We start from the raw sequence: 19,908 nt of genomic DNA, 5'->3' as shown, positions 1-19,908 counted from the left end.
GTGGATGGATGGATGGGTGGGTGGGTGGGTAGATGGATGGATAAATGGATGGATGGATGGATAGATGGATGGACAGGTGGGTGAGTATATAGATAAGTAAATGGATGATTGATGAATGGATAGATGATAGGAGGGACAAATGAATGAATGATAAAGGATGTATGGATGGTGGGAAATAGAGATTGAGGAGTGATGATGGCTGGACAGATGAATTGATAAGGAATGGATGGAGGATAGATAAATGGGTATAGAGTAGATGAGGATTAAAGGCTGGAGGATGGATGGATAGATGGATGAATAGAGGGATGGATGGAGGATGAATGGATGGATAGATAGATAGATGGCTGGAAGAATGAATGGTGGATGAATGAAGAATTGAGAATGATGGATGAAGGATGGATAGATGGATGATGGATGGATACTAGATGAATGAAAGATTGAGAATGGATGGATGGATGGATAGAGGGTGGATAGATGGAGGATGAATGGATGGATGGAAGAATAGATGTAGATGAATGAAGGATTGAGAATGGATAGATGAAGGATGGATGGATGGTAGATAATAGATGGATGGTAGATAAATGAAGGATTGAGGATGGATGGATGGATCGATGATTGATGGAGAGATAGATAGGTGGATGATTGATGGAGAGATGGATAGATGTGTGGATGGATGGGTGAGGATGGATGATGGATGGTAGATGGATGGATAGATGGGTAGATGGGTAGATGTATAAATAATCAGAAGAGCAGAAGGGGAGGAGGAGAAGAGGAAGAAGGGAAAAAGGGAAGCAAATAAGATGAAGGAAGTAAGGGAGGAGAGCAGGAATAGGGTGAGAGCAGGAAGGCCACAGAACCCATGTGGCTCAAGTGAACTGAGGAAGGATTTGGCCCATTGGCCTGGAGGCTCTGTAGGGGAGGGCCACAAGCTTAGTCACCATCCTCCTCCCAGCAGAAGCCCCAGCCTCAGGGCTTCCACCACTGAAAATGGGGCAGGAGCAGGTACCCAGGACTGGAGGGCTACAGAGGCCATAAGATGCAAGCTTGAGGACAATCAGCATCACTGGGAAAAGGAGGGAACTGGGAGGCAGGTTAGAAGCAAAGCAGAGGGGACAGCTGGGGCAGGCTGGGGCTGGCTGGAGCAGGCTGGTATAGGCTGGAAGAGGCTGGGGCAGGCTGGGGCAGGCTGGAACAGGCTGGGACAGTCTAGGGTAGGCTGGGGCAGGCTGGTACAGCTGGAACAGGCTGGGGCAGGCTGGAACAGGCTGGGACAGTCTAGGGTAGGCTGGGCCAGGCTGGGCCAGGCAGGAAGCCAGTGGATCCTAGAAGGGGCAACAGGTGAGCCACATCCTCACCTCAGATTAGAGTAAGGGTGCACCAGACAGGAGCACCATTGGGAGGTAAGCCCTCAGCCCTGGTAACATTGGCTTGGTAAAAGTGGCATCCCAGCAAGTTAAACCCAGAAGACCAACCCAGGGCTGCTTGTGTACAGCCCCAGACACCAGACACCCCATCCTCCAAAGCTCCCAGCCCAGACCAACCAGAGACTGTAGACCTTACCCAGTGGCGGTCCATGAGTTATAAGGATGTCAACTCCTTCCGGGATGAGATTCCACTTCTCCAGGAGTGCTTGGCCTCTTGGGAGGTTGAATCCCCAGCCATAGAACCAGGGCTGCCTAGGAGAGAAGAGGGGGGCTTTAGGGATCTCAGGAGCATGGCACCATCACAGAGAAGGGTACAGGTCACAGGGCTAAGCAGCCATGAGGATGAGCTTGACACCTGGGAGCTCAATCCAAATGAAACTGGGAATGTGTGATGGTATGTATATGCTTGGGCCAGGGGATGGCACTATTAGGAGGTGTGGCCTTGTTGGAGTAGGTGTGTCACTATGGGTATGGGTTTAATACCCTAGTCCTAGCTGCCTGGATATCAGTATTCTTCTAGCAGCCTTCAGATGAAGATGTAGAACTCTCAGCTCCTCCTGCACTATGCCTGCCAGGATGCTGCCATGCTCCCAGGTTGATGATACTGGACTGAATCTCTGAACCTGTAAGCCAACCCCAATTAAATGTTGTCCTTATAAGAGTTGCCTTGGTCATGCTGTCTGCTCACAGCAGTAAAGCCCTGACTAAGACAGAATGTCTGGCGGACTTTTGCATTACCAGCCGGCTGCTGTCAATGGAGCCAGACTGAGGCGAGGCAGACCCCAGGAGCAGATGCAGCCAGGTGGTGCAGGCACCACCACACACTGTGAGTTGATCAGGCCAGACAATGCCCCCGTGACCCCTCACGGGCCCCAAGTTGCTACCTGAATCCAACTCCTAGCCAACATGGCTGACACCCCTGCCTGTAAACCCAAGGGCTCTATACTGATGGTCACCAACACCCCTACTTAGGATTCCCAGGAGATCCACAGAACCCCGTTTAAGAACTCCCAGCCTTATCCACGTAGGCTTTGGGCTGTACGACTGAGGTCTTCGCTAGGTGGTACACAAGAAGGGAAGATGCCCAGGTGACACAGCGCCAATGCAACCATCGCTCAGACCCAGACCCGATGAAGCTTGCAGTGTGGGACCTGGGTGTGTGGAGGACAGGTGGCCACCCTGGGTCACTTGGGGGAGGGGGTCAAGGATCCTTTTCCTGTATCAGACCCCAGCGCTGAAGGCAGGTGAGTACTAATGGGGCTGAGGGCCCTCTGGCGGCTGTGATCAGGACACTGACTAACTCTGGTGCCTTATGTCATAGCCAGCACCTCAAAGCTGAGGCTGGTCCCTCATTACACAGCCCTCCAGGAAAGCTTGCCGGAGCCAGGCAGCGCACACCAGCCACCACTACTCCTAAGTCCCAGGCATTCAGAGGCAGCTTGGCAATCCCTGCTTCCTCTGCCCACTGGAGCAGCTTCCAGAGCCTCCAGTGAAGAAGGTGGCCCTGTCCCTGAGCCAGGGGAGGCCATGATTCTCGCTCCAGGTACGTGAAGGGAGAACCAGGGACCAAGACTCAGCACAGAATGGCCACCTTTGCCAAAGGATTCCCATACATGGGAAGTGTCCATCAGGGGACAGTGGCTAGACTGGAATCGGCCATTGAAAGAGCAGCACAGGGCAGAGGTGGCTCAGTCAGGAGCATCCTCCATCAGACATGCCTACTCACCGTCACCATCCACATCAGCATATCCATAACCACCATCCCTTGTGGGACCATCACCTCCACCACAGCCATCATCACTTTCACCATCCCTATCCCATCCATTGTCACCATTGTCACCACCGTCACCTCCGTGTGGCCATCACCAATGATGTCTCTACCACCAAAATCATCCTCAACTCCGTCACCACCACCATCACCTTCATCATCCTTTCTCATCGAAACCACCATTATTATCACCATCAGCATCACTGCCACTACCACCATCATCCCATCACACCCATCACCATGAATACCTCCTAGGTGCTACCCACCAAGCTCGGGTGTAAGGCTTTGTCTAGAGCAGGGTTCTTTAAGTTGCATGTTGGATGGCTGGCAAGAGAGTTTCTAGTGATGGTGCAGGAGAGGAGACCTCAGAGGGGCTGAGGGCAGGAAGGGAAACTTTCTAGATAGTTTTAACTAAGCAGTGCCCCCATCCCTGCCCAGTCACATGCCCAGGTCACAAGGTAAGGTCCTTTTCTATCATAGTCCTGGTTGGGACCAGGAGCTACTTGTTACAGATTCCTTAAACTGTGCCTGCCGTACCCTGGAGACCTCGCAGCGAATCATCGGCTAGGATTCTCAGAGCTGTGCAGCCAAAGGGGTGGAAATAGGGGTCAGAAAGGCCACAAGCAGCACGGAAGCCACTCAGTGTCCTGCCAGCAGACAGGACAGGGAGCAGTGCGTGTCTGGTGCTGTCTTCCAAACACAGGCTTCATTTTTCAAAAACCTAATCAAATACCTACATGGCAGGACAAGGCTTCATCGGTACGGGAAAGGTACCCATGAGTTTTCCTGAGCCACTGCAGGGTGTAGCTTTCCAAAACACGTCAGATATCCCATGGACCCTGGGAGCCAGCTCGCAGCACCGCTGCCAACCACCCTCCTCTCAGCACTACCGAACCTCGGTCTGGAGGGAAAGCTGAACCCTGACTCTCCTGTGGGGATACCCAGAGGAGCCACTCACGCCAGGACCACACTGCACTCCACGCAGAGCATGATGGGAACCAGACCTCAGCAGGGCATGGAGCCCTGGGCTGTTCCCTCCCCACGCACTGGAGCGCAGGCGAGCTCCTGCCTTACTCCTGGTCAGGAGCAGCAGTCAGCAGGACTTCAGCTCTTAAAGGTCTGGGGTCAGCCATACTAACTCTGCCCCAGACTAGCCCTTCGCCTCTCCCAGGCTTGACCCTGAGGGCCAAGCTACTGTTCCCTGCTAAGAGCAACATGGAGGAAGAGGGACTCACAAGGACAGCCGGGGACCTCAGGGAACTATTTCCACACAAGCAATGCCCCCACCATTGGGAAGAAGAGGGAGGCTGAACCTGCAGGGAAGTTTCTGGAAGATTTGTTTGAGGTCGTTTCAATGAGGGCTTTCCCTGGGCGTTGGGCAGGCCTAGGTGGCTGTGCCAACTGGCAAGGCCTGAGTAGACTCCAGGAACCTGACTGGGGCCTTTGACCACCACTTCTTACAGGCCCAGGAGACAAAGGAGGTACCATTTTAGTGTCCAGTCTGCCCTGGAGTCTCCAGTGGTATTTGGGGGTGCACTGACCCGCTGTATTCACTGAAGCCCAGTACTGTGAACACCAGAATGACTAGCTCTCTATAGCTCTGTATGCTGCCTGGCGTTTCTCAGGAAGCACACACATAACCACTGCCCTGGCCCTCACTGCCACCTGACTTTGGAACACTACCCATGAATGCTCAAGTCACAATAGTGGGGTGCCCAAGAGCCCCTGGACAAGCTTCCACCGTGATCTAACACCTGGACCTGGCTCTACCTCCACCTGCCACCGTCCTTACCATCCAAGGCATCTCTTAGCCATGGAGGGTGGCCCATCAGAATTCCGACTGAGCCGAAGGCGGCTTTATGTCCTGAATCTCTGTCTTTCTGTTCTAAAGTAACCATTGGAATAATTTTCTTACAGAATGATAGTTGCCATGACAACCAGAGCAAATTTTCCTTTTCTGAAACAGATGTCTCATTTAGTTGAAAATTAGAATGTGAGCAAACCCATGGGAAAAATTAATTCAAACTTTAACAGAGCACTGAATACAACGTAATCTCTCTGAGGTTAACCCCTTAACAGCTTTTCTGTGTGCTTCTGCTAACCTTCAGATCAAACCTAATTAGGCTCGCTTAGCCAATATAAATGACCTCCTCATGGCAAATCATTACAGGGTCCCCCTGAAGCGTGAAGTTGGGTTCCCTGACAGCTGATGGGGCTACAGACACTCCTCTACAGCAAGCAGCTGACAGAGCCTGCCTGGCCCTAGTCTCTGCTTCTTCTGAGCAAGCTTCCAGCCGCAGAGTGGGCATATTCGCTAAGGTTCACCTGGGGTACAGTGAGCCTCTGGCTGAACCCATTTCCTGGGCCTAGAGTGTAGGGTAGTGGAGGCCCCAGGTACTGCTGGGCAGGCCTGACCCCAAAGTGTTTCTAGGCCAGAGATCATGCTTGAGAGACAACCCTATGGGGCTATGATGGGGCATCCACAGAGGAGCAGCTCAGAGGCCTCTCACCTACCCAAGGAGACGTCTGCCATCATGGTCCCCACAGGCACAGACGATAGGGTGTAGAGCCATACCTAAGTGACATAGCCAGAGTACAGCACTCGAGTACCCAGAGAGCTGGTCCAGAGCCAGGCTCTCTCTTCCAACCCAAAACGATAAAAATAACCACCCTTCTATGTTAACACCCTCTGTATTTAGTTGTTCAGTTACCCTTGGGATGAAATGGCTGGGAGCTCCTCATTCAGGCACAGGAAGTGTAGCCCAGAGAAGGCAAGCACCTCTGAGCATGCACAGGAGCAAGAAGGGGTTGGACCAGGATCCCAGACACCTGCATCCCGTGCTCAAGCTAATGGTTGGTGCAAGGAAGGCCTGGGGGATGACAGCCACAGAAGCTTCTTGCCTGAGTAGCTCCCACAGGCTCCCTGGGAGGATCCTTCAGCATGGCTGATCAGGGAAGAGCCTGCATCCATCACAGGTTTCCTGTGGTAACTCCAAATCCCTCCATGGTTCCCCACTGTCTCCAGGAAAAACACAGTCCTGGTGGCTTGGCACACACTTGAACCTACCCCAGTTGACTCTCAGACAATGCAGCTCAGGCCCCCATGAAGTTCCCCCCAACAGCCTGACTGTCACTATTCTGTTCCATAAGCAGCCAAGCCTGTAGCTCTCCCAGGCTTTGTGTCTCCTGCCACCCCACATCAGAGGCGCTAACTTCTCATATGTGGCTCATGTTCATAAGGCCCAACTCAAAAGCCATCTCCTCCAGAAGTGTCCCCTGATCACCTCCCTCCTCTGGCACACGTCCCCCTCCCCACCCTGAAGGTCTGTTGTAGGCTTCTCCAGCACAGGGCCAGTGTTCAGATCTGCCCTCATGTCTCTTATACCTGGCGGAGGGCTGAGCCATGTGGCCCTCAGGGAAGACATGTTCAAGGAGTACATAGATGAAAGATGAATGCAAACTGGAATGAGCCATCAGGCGCTCTGTCAGGCTCCAGGTATTTAGAACTTCCGGATTAATACTTCTGCACCCTCCTAGGACCTGCCAAGCAAGCTCCGAAATGACAACTCCAACAAGGATGCCAGCCCCTTGCTAATCATCCTCACACTCTCAGGAGCCAGCCCAGGTGGCAGAGGGTGCCCATTGTACAAAGAGGAACCTGGATCCCAGTGTCACCAGCTGCATTCTGGTGCTCAGAAAGCTTGATGCTGGGGGACCCTCACTACCTCCCTGGTGGACTCTGGTACAGAGAGCTGGACTCCTGGTAGCATTCTTTAGATACCACAGTAACCCATTGCGGGAGACCCACCCCGGGCCAGCTAACTCATTCCCTCCTCTTGGTGTGCTCTGGTGTCTCACCTTCCCACAGAGGCTCAAACGAAATAGTCACCCAAGGCTAGAAGCTAGTGCAGCCTAGGGCGAGCTTTTAAAACATCCTGCCCAGATCCCACCCTCGGTCAGGCCAACTTACCTGCAGAACGCTCTCCCATTGGCCCCCTTAAAGACAGGCTTTCCTAAGCCACTCCCAAAGGGGCCAGCCACAGCATAACCAAGTAGTGTCTCAGATGAAATTGCCATTTGTCACTGGCCCCAGAACCCCAACTAGGTTGTAACCTCCTTTTGCAATAGAGAAAACCAAGGCTCAGAGAGACCAGAGATAGGACCACAGCTCCCAAGCCCAGGTCTACACTGCACCGTGCAGACTTTCCACCTCTGGGGGACATCCCCTCCCACTATGGCAGAGACTTAAGTCAGCTGTCTCTTCTGTCTATCCCTAGGTGCTGGCATGCAGAGGCCAGGGGCTGGGGAGAGTGGATAGGTAGTAGGCAGTATGGCCCAAGGCTACAGTGAGTGGGCAGAGACCCACCCGCTACCCAGTGTCCAGAAGCCTGCCACTCACGCACCCGCTGGGCCACAACAGCAGTCACCAAGCCAGCAGCAGAAGGTGCAGTGCGGCAGAGTGGGTCCCTTGTCATTCCTAATTAATTTTCCCCACCCTTCCAATATGCAGAATTGCTCATCTTTTGTTTTGCTGGGACTCTGCAGAGACGGCAAATGATTCGTCTCAGACGTTAATCTTGAGTGGGAGAGTGAGCAGGCGCACAGCAGCCGGCTAGAGAGGACAGAGGCAGCACAGACGCAGTGGCTGGGGAGGAGAAGCAGAAGATAAGGATAGGAGAAGGGGAAAGAAGGAAAGAACTGTGTGTGTGTGTGTGTGTGTGTGTGTGTGTGTGTGTGTGTGTGTGTGCATGCGCACGCCCTTGACACTGCACTTCCCTAGTCCACCTGTGCATATGGACACATGAGTATCTTTGTGTGTGTGTGTGTGTGTGTGTGTGTGTGTGTGTGCAGACATGTGTGTATCACAAATGTGCAGGTAGGCTTGTGTGTTTATTGAATATATATGTATTTGTGTGTAGGCCTGTGTGTGTGTGTGTCAAATGTGTATGTGCACAGATATGTGCACCATCAGCTCAGTAGTGTCCGGAAGTCAAGGGTACTTCCTGTTTCAGATACCATCATAGACACGGTGTGTCAGGTCTGGGATGCTCAGCACCCCAGGAAGGGGGGGCCATGAAACAGCAGTGGACCCACTCATGGCTCAGGCAGGGTCTCTATGCTACTGGCTCCCATGTGGCTATTTCAAGTTACCTTTCTCCCCCACTAGGAAAAGGACCTACACCTAGCCTGTCAGGTAGACAGCTCCCTGAACAGGCAGGTGGCTCTTGACTACATGTGGGCTGCAAACAATGACAGCCAGTACAAGGTGGCCTTGCTGACCACCCCCATGGCTCGACGCACAGCAGCCGCCTCTCTCTCATTTGTACAGTAAGACTCAGCCACAGGAGGAGCAGGAGCTGGAGTCCAGCCTATTCTTCTGTCCATGGGGGCCAGCAGAGAGCCAGGCCAGTGTCAGGGGGAGGCTACCCACGCCAGCTCCAGCTGAGGCTATCATGCCCCAGTAGCGTGACCCACATGCCTGCCTCCTCCCAGGTCTGAGATCGCAGCCAGCCTTTCAGCATCCCTGAACATCCCCAGCTCGCTGGTGACACAAGATAGCATAGTCCTCTCTGTCCTGTGAGGACACAGATCAAACACAGCAGGTCGGGGGAAGCCACTCAGTGCCCGCCTGTGGCCTGAGGAGAGGAAGTCTTTGCCTCAGTTGCCTGAACAAGCTGTAAAGGCCATAACCTCATAAAGCTACCCAAAGATGCAGGACAGCTCAAGACAAATGCTGTATGGGGACTTCAGGGGAATGAACCTTAGCATTAGTAAGACAGCAAGAGGCCACCAAGCCAGGGAAGGACCGGGCTTTTGATGAACCTTCCTCAAGCTGGGCCCCCAAGGACTTCAATAAAAGTAGACTGCAAAGCTCACACCCTGACTACAATCCAGGTTCCTCTACCAGAGACTCCAGAATCCAGACCCCCAGCAACAGGTTCCCACAGTCAGGATGCCCCAAGCCAAGACACCAGCATAAGGTGGTTCCTGCTGAGCACACTCACAGACTGAGGCAGGCAACCCTGTACACTGGGCTATGCACCAAACAGGACGATGACTTCTAACAGAGCTGCCTAAACTTACTCTAACTCTCAATAAACATGACCACAATAGACACTCGAATGTCAAAAGACAAACTAATATGCGTGCACGCACACACACACACACACACACACACACACACACACACACACACCTCACACAACAGAAACGTACCACAGATGTGGTTTGTGAAGGTTTTATTAAGAGAAAAGGCAAGGGTTGTATCAGGAGTTGGACATCAGGTCCTGGACCAGCCTATCACTCACACAAGACTAATGGAAGGTCCCAAGCCTGCCCACAGCAGAGCAGCTAGCTGACAAGGAGACACCTGCAAGAGCTCCTGGGAGCCAGGTGGGATGTAGCGAGGGTCATAAGCAGGGCTGGATAGACACAGCACGGCTCACTGCTCCACCAGCAGGCAGCCATAGCTGATGCTGTACACAGCCAGCGTGATGGGGCTTAGCTCAGAGCAGCAAGATGCTCAGACCTGGGCAAAACCCGGGATTCCTTGCTCCAGTACCCAGGACCTTGAATCCATTCTGCTCAGAGGAAATACAATTCTATGCTATGCTCTTCCCCTGTTGAAAGGCATTCAAGTGGCACCTTATTGTGGCTGTCCCCAGAGCACCATGCTTCACTCCCTGATCCAGCTCCCCTTGATCCTTGTGGGGACTTCCTGCATAGCAAGTCAGCTTGCTTTCCGAGACTCAGTAAGACTCAGTACTTTGATCTCGAAAGTGAGAGAATAGTGGGAACCTCACTAATTGTCCTGGGGATGGTGGTAGGACACACATCTGTCACACCGACTGGCTTTCCCTAAGCACCATCAGAGACAGACAATGTTCCCAGGCTGCTCTGTTCCTGCCCCAGGCTATGTAGCAAGCCTACTTAACTGTACAAAGTAGGAGAATGGGACATCAAAGAGGACATGGATGCCCACCCCAGCCTGCCCCCAGAGGCCACCAGGCACTCGCTGTTCCATGCTCGGCTCCATAGCTGTCTGAAACTATCAGCTATGTAAAAGAAACCTTTATTATCCGTGCTCTCAACACTGGGTGGCCGCAGCCTGCCAGCAGCACGAGACACCAACTGTGTGCCAGGCAATGTCTCTCACTATCTGGCCTCTTTGAATTCTCTGTGACACAGAGACTCCCTGTGTCATCATCGCACAAAGCCACAGTTCTAACCACAGCCATACTGGCACACCAGGCTGGGTTCTCAGTCCAGCCTTGCAGAGTGCCCAACTGGTCCCCTGAGGCCCTAGCTCCTAGAGACAAGAGAAGTCCCCTCCATAGGCCTCAGGGTCCAGCCCTGATGGAAGGCAGCCCAGCCAAGCACAGAATCTGTGTCTGAGCCTAGCCACCGGGGCGCAGGCCCTGCAGCCCCAAGCTCTGCAGCAGCTTCCCGAAGTTCAGCGTCTCAGCAGGTTTAGATCCCTCCTTTCAAAATACCACAAGTAATTAGAGCAGATGGGCCTGCTACGTGCCAGCTCCACTCTCCCCCTCACTCCCTTTTTTTCCCTTCTCTTTCTCTCTCTCTCTCTTTTTTTTAAATCAAGGCCGTTTTTAGTTAAATGAGAACAAAAAAATGCATCCAAAACCCATAAATGAATAGGGTATATATGCAGGAGGTTTAAAAAAAAAAAAAGGAAAAAGAAGCAGGATTTTGCAAAAGCTGCCTCTTCCTTCTTCCTGCACTTACTTCCACCCCAGAGCCGCCCTGGGTGGCTGACGTACACCCGGCTGTAGCTCTGGGGACCAGCAACCATGTCCAAGAGTCCCACAGAGTCACAACATGCCCATGAGGAAGGCAAGGTTTCCCCAGATTTTTGCCCCATCTTTACTCTCCAGATGCTGGAAGAGAGCCTGCCCAGGTCTAAGGCACAGGGAAGTGGGCATCTGGCCTTCAGTCTAGGGGGAACTAGTGAGAGCGGGCAGCATGGTGAGCCAGGAGGTGGCACTGTCAGGCCATGGTGTTCAGAGTCCAGCCTGGAATAGGAACCTAGGGAGTGAGGAGTTGGTGATGTGGGTCAAGAGGAGGCCACAGAAAGACACCCACACAGGCAAAAAGTCCAGGGAAGGATTGTAATGGACTCCCCACTGCTTGGAATCCTCCGACCTGTGCATTCATCCATTTGAGAAACATTTGTCAACATAAGACAGGTGCCAGGTCACCTGGCTTTGAAGTTAGAAGGAGAGGGATTACGTGTGAAAGAGGCCTCTGGTCGGAAGTATTCCAGTGAGCAGGGTTGATACAGAAGAAGCCTGTCGTTAGGGTGACGTAAGACACTCCCGCCTCATTCTGAGTGAGCTGGTGGAGTGAGGGACTAGGGAAGACCTAGGCCCTTGTGGAGACAAGATGGCAGAGAAGAGCTATGGTGCCTGCCAACAGTGTCCACAAAGAAAAACACAAAGTGAGCCCCTCCACACACACCCCTCACTCACACCTCACTCACACCAAGTACCCCCATTCCCAGTGACTTCAATGCCCAAGCCTGAAGAGCCAGCAGCATGGTTTTGTGAGGCAAGAGAAAGAATCTCTGTGATCCGGAGAGCAAAGATCCCAGCAGCGGGACACAGGAAGCAAAGTGTAAAGACGTTTAATCACACCCAAATCCACGGCTTCTGCTCATCTTGTGGCTCTGTGAGTAAGAAGACAGAGCCAGAAGATGGAAAGCAATCTGTCAAGTGTCAAGTAACCAAGGACCCATGTCCCACTCAGAACACACCAAGCCTCTCTAGAAACCAGTAAGAAAGAGAAAGAACAGAGTTGGCCAGGGGGGCAGCCCAGTGGTAAGGGAGCGCTGGGTTTCATCCCTACACCACTAAAACCAACTGAAAGACAGACTACCCTTGCCCCCAAATAACTGACTTGGCAAAAGACTTGAGTGTTTCAGAAAGGAGGAATGTAGGCGGCCAGAAACCATGGAGAGGCTCCAAGGCTCACGGCAGCACCAGCACCCAGCCAAGAGCGAGGAAAACCTAGAGCCTTATGGTACCAAGTATTGGCAGGGGTACAGGTAAGCAGCTACTGGCAGGGGACATCGCTTGGCAAACTGACTTTGCTGAAGAGATTAGAGGGCTGGAGAAATGACTCAGTGGACGAAGCCCTAGAAAATAAGAGAGGACCAGAAGTTCAGACCCCCAGCACACACACAAAGGCAGGGAGTGTGCGGTGGCTATCTCAAATCGCTGCTGGCATGCAGACCCCTGCTTGCATACCCCCCATGACAAGCAGATCACTACCAGTTGAAGCCATATGGGCTCTCACACTGCCGTCCTGTGTAGGACAGAGTTCCAGCTCTGAAGCGGGAGAAGACATCTGAACTCCACACATTAGCCGCTATGTCCAGGGAGAGAGAAGAAACAACCTTACCACTGTGTACTGGTTAGTTTAATCAACAACTTGACGAAATCATCTAGGAGGGGAGTCTCCCTGAGAGACTGACTGTAGAGGAGACAGGCTATGAGTACGTGCGTGGGGCTTGTCTTGAATCACCTGAATTAAAAAACCATCAGTCACTCTCTCTCACCATGAGTTGCCCTGGGGGTAGCTGACCAGTGCCAGGAAATGGACTGTGTTCACCTCAAACCTTAGGACATGGTCGTGAGGAAGGGCTCATCCCCCACACCTCACCCAGGTCTGGGTGGAGTCCACAGCTAGGCCAGGAGGTTCTGAAGCTATGAACACATTTTTAAAGGCTGGTTTATACCATTTCCATGTGTGTGGCTTCTAGCATCCTTGGGTCACCAGCTACTAAAGGTCTCTTCTTCACCAAGGGACCTGGAAGGGTAATGTACTTACCCTGAGACCTCACATTTACTGGCCAGACAGTGAACTTCAGGGAGGCTGTTCAGCTTGGCCAGTGCATCCGCAGCTCAGTGGAAGGACTAGAACCGGACTCCTGAGTGACAGGGCTGGCTCACCAGGCCGGGAATGTACTGACAAGATGCACAGAGGCCTCGTTAGCCGAGGCATGATGATGGCTGCCCCCAGGGCCTCCAGATGCCATGCAATAGGAGAGGAAGGTCACCTGTAACCCACAGGTGTGCATCCCCCAGCAGTGATGCACTTCCTGGGTGAGCATCTTTCTGAGATGTGCACCCACACACCCACATGCAGAGCGAGGCAGGATCCATAAAGCTTTCCTGGAAACGAGCCACAGGGAGGCAGTAGGTCCCAACCATCCACCTCAGTGTTGCTGTGGCCCTCAGGTGCTCCATCCCTGGAGGGATACTGAGGGACGTTACTCTGGAAAACCTGGTTCCCAGTACCTTGGGGGAAAAGGTAGGGAAGGGATGCCAGTAAAGGACCCAGGGGTGCCCAGCCCGCAGCTTCTGTCTCTTACTGTGACCTATCCAGGGCCTGAAGTAGTGCCACAGTGCCTACAAGCCTGGCACATCCTCCAGCTTCCTGGCCTTGGCCTGTGATAACCCACACGATTCACCACATCCTTAGCCCTGTGATCTCCTGGCCTTGGCCTGTGATAACCCACACGATTCAACACATGCTTAGCCCTGTGATCTCCTGCTCTTGGCCTGTGATAACCCACACGATTCACCACATGCTTAGCCCTGTGATCTCTTGCTCTTGGCCTGTGATAACCCACACGATTCACCACACCCTTAGCCCTGTGATCTCCTGGCCTTGGCCTGTGATAACCCACACCATTCACCACACCCTTAGCCCTGTGATCTCTTTGGTTCCCAGCTCTCTGCATGCTGGCTTTTCCCTGACCCCAACTTCCAGGGCTTCTTCCTGAATCAGGAGACAGCTGCTGACTGTGGTTATGCCATCAGGGCAGGAACCCAGGACAGCAATGTCTACAATGGTGAGTTCCCACCAAGTCCATGGGGCTCAGCGGGGGCTGTGTTCTCAATAAATGCTCATGGATGGTTTGATGCATTTACTGATGAACCAGGAGAGTGATCTCAGGCCTCCATGTTCCCTAGGACACGCAAATGGTACTTAGGAAAGTACTGTATGACCTTGACTCCAGAGAGGGCAGAGCTCACCAGGAGCTGGCCAGGAGTCTGGGGCACCTCTGCTTTGATAACCCTGGCTGAACCATGTGCCCCCTGGACATCTTCTTGCCTGTCTATAAAATGGGGTTGTTGCCAGTCTAACCATCATCTGGTATAGAGCTAACCCCCTCTCTGAGCATGCCCCCTTTGATCATGAGTTACAAGAACCACGAGCCACTGATGGTGCTTACCTCGTGCCAGGCCTTCCTCCAGACAGAGCCACACTGACCTCAAGCCTGCTATAATGCAGTGACATCATCTCCCCATGGCACAGTGGGACCAGAGAGGCTGTCACAGTTACCCAAAGTCACGGGGCTTGATCTGTGCAGCCTGTGTTCCCGGCACACCACTCGAGACGTGGCTTCCCCAGCACGCTTGTGCCTGACGGGAGGGGTCAGTTCTCGGGACTAATTCTGTGGCACCACAGAAACAGAGCCAGTCACCTCCTGCCACCTGCTACCTGCCCCCAGGCCCAGGAAGCCTCAGAGAAATGGGCAGAACTCTGCACACAGAACGGTTCATGTTGCCAGGCCAAGGAAAGCCTGGTGGATAAGCACAGCCAGGCTGGGAAGGCGAGTGCCCCACCCCCTGGGCCACCTTTCCTTTATCCCAGTTCTAAAGCCTGATCCAATGGGGAGCGAACATCATGGATCCCACTGTGCCCTTTCAGGAGCACGACTACACAGCTGACTGATTATCCCCTCCCCTAACACACACCCTACTCATTTACTCCGCTGACCAGCCTGTGCTTCCACTGACACAGGTCTGTAGTCAAGAAGAGAGCAAGCTCTCTGGGCCTGCAGGAAGCCAGGAACTAGAGAGGCTACGTAATGTCCACGCTGAAGGTCATACTGGGGCCACTGGTGGCTAGAGCTCCAAGTAGCAGCACAATAGTTGAATTGGCAGCTGGCCTTGCCCAAGCCTCATCCTCTTGGGTTAGTCCAGTGATGGGATATGAGCCGTTCCCTGGACAGAGGGGCGCAAACCTAGGAAACCCTAATGCCGAGTTACTCAGCTCTGATGAGCCTGGATGCTGGGTGGTAGGGACCCTGTGGGAGCTCTGTGCATCTCCTCCACTCCCCTCGCCCTCCTTACTAGACCAGGAAGGAAGGGCGTCCCTACAACATGCAAACAAAGCAGGTCTCCATTCTCTGAGCACTTACGACAGCCGCCAGGCAGCCTCAGCCACCTTCTCATATCCTTGCCTTTGGTTTCAAGTCCCTCACATCCTTGAGTGTCCACAAACCTTCAGAGGCAGCAGGAGAGTACATCAGAACCTTGGGCATTACAAGTCCCAGGCTGACAGCAGGCTCCTCATGAGGCTGGAAAAAGGGTCAGGTTGGCCCCTCTCCCTTTCCCAGGGCTTCATACTATCCACACAAGCCCTAACCCCACCTCAGTCTCAAATCACCAGGGGACATCAAATACCACAGCCCAGATGTATTACGTTTTCTTGGCTTACCTGGAGCCCTCTACAGTGCCTCCCCCTCCCTGCCTACGCCTGTCTCCTCCCATGAGGCTGGGGTCATCCACCCTCTCAGGGGAGCTTCCTCTCACACTGCCAACACTTTCTACCCTGTGGCCACCCAAGGGCCTGTAAATCTGTCCACAGACTAATGACATGATGCCACAGGTGGCAGCAAAATCACCACCATCTTGTTCATTACCTGATCATCATCACTACCACCATCCTCATCACTAACAACCTCACCAGTGACTGCCATCATCACCAACATCATCATCATCACCATTATAACCGTCATCATCATCATCGCCATCATCATCACTATCATCATCACCAACATAACCGTCATCACTATCATCATCACCAACATCATCATCACCATCACAACCGTCATAACCACCATCCCCGCAGATCTCCGCCACTGCCATCGCCATCACTGTCCGTGGTAGCACTATTACACTCAGTTACCATTGCAAAGGACACAGTGACCATCACAAGGATAGTCTGGACCCATGGCCACTTCGAGCACCGCCCAGCTGGGTGAGTTCAGAGCGACGGCCCAGGCAGTCACTGTCTCCAACAGAATAAAGATTCCCTGTGCGTTTATTTTTAAACAGCTGCTGTCCCCATACAGGAAAGTGCCCCATGAGACCGTCTGATGGTCCCAGATGCCTTTCCTCAATTATGTGGATCAATTGTCTTTCCAACAACCGCATGCCTTTCTGTGGGAGGACAGAAGAGAGGCAGAAAGGGAAGATCCCTCGTGCTAGAGGCTCGTGTCTGAAAGAAAGCCCTGCAGCTGCAGCCCCTCCCCTGCTGAGCTGTGTCATCTCGGAAGGTCCATACTCTCTCTCCGCTCCGTTTATCCGTGAGTTAGAGACAACCACCTGCCTGCATGTAAGACAACACATAGATATACACACATGCATACATGTATATATCCATATATATACATATATATGTGTATACATATATATATGTGTATACATATCTATACACACATATATATATATGGCATAGAGGATAGGTGATGTTATCCTTCCTTTGTTCCAGATGGGGAAACTGAGGCCCAGGGGGTGATGGTAGCCTGCCTGAGGTCGAACAGAGAGTGAGAGTGACAAGACCAAGTCCCAGACCCTGTGTCCTCATTGCAGCGGTCCTGAGCCTCAACATCTGGGTCCCAAGCCCCTTTAGGAGACTGGAGTCACCACCACCTGCCACCTCACCCTAATAGCTGGTGAAGATGGGGGTCAATCACACTCACCACGGGGAGCCGTAGATCCTGAAGCCCCGCACTGTGACCTCTGAGTCTTGTAGGTAGATGCAGTTGGTCAGCAGAGACTGCACATTCTCATAGTTCTCCGGCTTTAGCTTGGACACGGACGGGAAGTAATAAAAGTCCTGTTTGATGAGGTCAGCCATGAACTCCTGGTCGAAGGTCAGCTCGTGGTTGCCCGCAATCACGATCTTGTACTCGTACGGCAGGCTGCCTGCGGATAGGCATGCACAGAGATGCTGGCGGCCCTTGTAGAAGCCACAGAGCCACCACAGGGGGATAGCTGTGGACAATCACTGAAGTCCCTCAGCAGTGGTACCCCACTGCCCCCATCCCGTGCTCTGTGTCAGAGGAGGCCATGGCCCAATCACTGCCCCTGCCTGGCCTTTACCAGCCATCAGTCCTTGAACACAGAGCAGCTTCCTCCCAGGACCTAAGCTGCCTCAGTTTTCTCTGTTTCCCTCCCTTCAAGCTACTTCTGACTAGAAGAAAACCTCACCAGGGCCATCAGCCCCAGCTGCCACCAGTCTCTGAGCTTTCTCTGCCTTAGACTATCGCTCCTCAGCCTACCTGTGCAAGCTCTCGGTAGAGCCCGGTTCAAACCTTCAGAGATGCTGCACTCAGGGAAAAGCCTCGTGCCCACCAGCACCGACATGGAATTCACAGTCAAAACAAGGTTCTGGAATGTCCAACCTTTGAACACTATGGTCTGTCATCATCTGCAAGGTGCAGACCCAAGAACCACACAAGCAAGTTACAAAAACACAGGGGGCTAACAGCCTCAGAGTGGCCAGCGGTGCCCACCTACGGGGCATCCTTCCCGTCGGCCCAGAAAATGCCGTTCACCTGCCCTCACTCAGTGCCCAGGCTCCACACCGCCCAGCCCTCTGTCTCAGCTGCTGCATGAAGGAAGCTCTAATGGTTCTGGAAGCCCTGGCTTGAATTTAAAAATAAAATGCTGGGCTGTGGAGACAGCTTAGTTAAAGTGTTTGCTTTATTCCAGCCCCAGAACCCGTGCTCTTGTTGCTGCTGGTAGTGTTACTGTTGCTGTTGTTGTTTTTAAATCCAGGCCTAGTGGCACACACTTGTAATCCCAGTCCTGGGGAAGCAGAGAGAGGTGGGTCCCTGGGCTCACTGGCCTGTTGGCCTAGCCTGCCCGAGGAGTTCCAGGTTAGTGATAGATCTTGTCTAAAAAGAAAAAAAATCAAGACAGAAGATGTCTAAGGAGTGACATGGAGATTGATCTCTGGCCTACACACACACACACACACACACACACACACACATATACATATACGCATGCACAGATGTGCACATACTGCATGTGCCCACGCACAGTTATATACAAATGTGGGCATGCGCACACATACAACCAATGTGGAGTGCTTCTAGAACCAAGTTTGCTCTTCTGCCTGCCTTCTTGGTAAGCTACGCTCAGGATCTGGAGTCAGAATCCACAACAGCACTGAGATTCAGCCGCCATGTGCATTCTGGGAAGAAGCCTGTTCCCACCCTCAGGTGAGAGCCAGGATGGGCAGGTCAGGCTCAGGGCCTTGTGACATGTGATACAATATGACACCATGCACTCACTCACTGTGGTATAACCCAGGCAAGATGGAAAGGTGAAATTTAGGAGGGCGTGGGAATGGGAGTGAGCCCCTCACCCACCTCAGTCTGGCTGAAGCTTCTAACTGCCGGAGGATCAAGGTGGTCCAGTCTTTCACAGAGACAGATTTCAGATCAGAATGTTAAAGTGGCACCAACAGCAACAGTAACACTACCAGCAGTGGCAGTGCTCAAAGCCAGAGCGTGGGCCCTTATTTCTTTCCACGTGTGACCTACGGTTTCCTGGGAATCTCACTAACAAGGCGATTAACTTTGTTCCCAGTGAAAGCAAACTCTCAGCTCCCTGTGTAACCCTGTGACCCAGTGCTTTACCTTATCAGCCTTAATCCTATCCATGGAACTGCAGAAAGGCTCCCTCTAAAGCCAGAGAGAGAGAGAAGGAGAGAGGTAGAGAGAGAGAGGGAGAGAGAGAGAGAGAGAGAGAGAGAGAGGGAGAGGGAGAGGGAGAGGGAGAGAGAAAGGGAGAGGGACAGGGAGAGGGACAGGGAGAGGGACAGGGAGAGAGAGACCTTAGAAGCCTTTGGAGATGTAAATTCAGAAACCACTGAATCATATACATGACTACTATAAAGACAGTTAAAGTCAATTCACTCTCTCCCTCCTCCACCCTCTCTCCCACTCCTCTTTTCTTTCTCCTTCCCTCCCCCTACCTGGCACATAGCCACATATGGGGAACTAACTGTCAAAATATCCTCTAGGGGCTGGAGAGATGGTACATCAGTCAAGAATGCTTCTGCCCTTCCATGAGCCTGTGTGCAGTTCCCAGCACTCACATCTGGAGGCTCACAGCTGCCTGTAACTTCAGCTCCAGTGGACCTCTGGTAGTTGCTGCACTCACATGTCCATACAGACAAAATCTTAAAATCTCCTAATAAGCTCCTCCACTGACTCGTCCTGAAGTTCTTTGCTATAACTTCTCCTGTGTGGAGATTTTTTAAAAAAGGAACTACCCAGCTGGAACTCTCCAGCTCCTCCTGACAAACCCACATTCTAATGACAGGGAAACTGAACAGTCTAGACGCCCAGTGACACCCTTTCCAAGCAGGCCCATCTGAGACCTGCACCACCTGCTTAGCCACACGCCTGACCATCAAGGCAAAGGACTGTGAGTGTCCAGTGACTTTCAGCCTGGCTAGGGTGCTGTGGCACTTAAGAAGTCCAGAGATGCACGAGACCCCAATCTGCACACTGATTTGATGTCCCTAAGCCTGATCATCAGCTCTGGAAAGTCATGGTAATAGGAAGTCTGAGTCCAAGGCTCAGTTGCAACACTGACCTCCTGT

General features: G+C 52.7%; 1 protein-coding gene across 4 annotated transcripts in view; it reads right to left on the bottom strand.

Moving 5' to 3' along the window:
- Positions 1-19,908, bottom strand: part of Mpped1 (metallophosphoesterase domain containing 1) — a 76,257-nt gene that overhangs the window by 4,622 nt on the left and 51,727 nt on the right. For all 4 annotated transcript variants that reach the window (XM_031351212.1, XM_031351231.1, XM_031351221.1 and 1 more), the window contains 2 exons: positions 16,988-17,213; positions 1,561-1,676 (listed from right to left, as the gene is read on the bottom strand). In XM_031351212.1, coding sequence (XP_031207072.1) covers positions 1,561-1,676; positions 16,988-17,213 — 342 coding nt within the window. The remainder of the gene's footprint in view (positions 1-1,560; positions 1,677-16,987; positions 17,214-19,908) is intronic.

Source organism: Mastomys coucha, unplaced genomic scaffold (assembly GCF_008632895.1).
Source record: "Mastomys coucha isolate ucsf_1 unplaced genomic scaffold, UCSF_Mcou_1 pScaffold11, whole genome shotgun sequence".
NCBI classification, from domain to species: Eukaryota; Metazoa; Chordata; class Mammalia; order Rodentia; family Muridae; genus Mastomys; species Mastomys coucha.
Note: the sequence above shows the minus strand (reverse complement) of the source record. Positions and strands in the feature narration are given on the sequence as shown.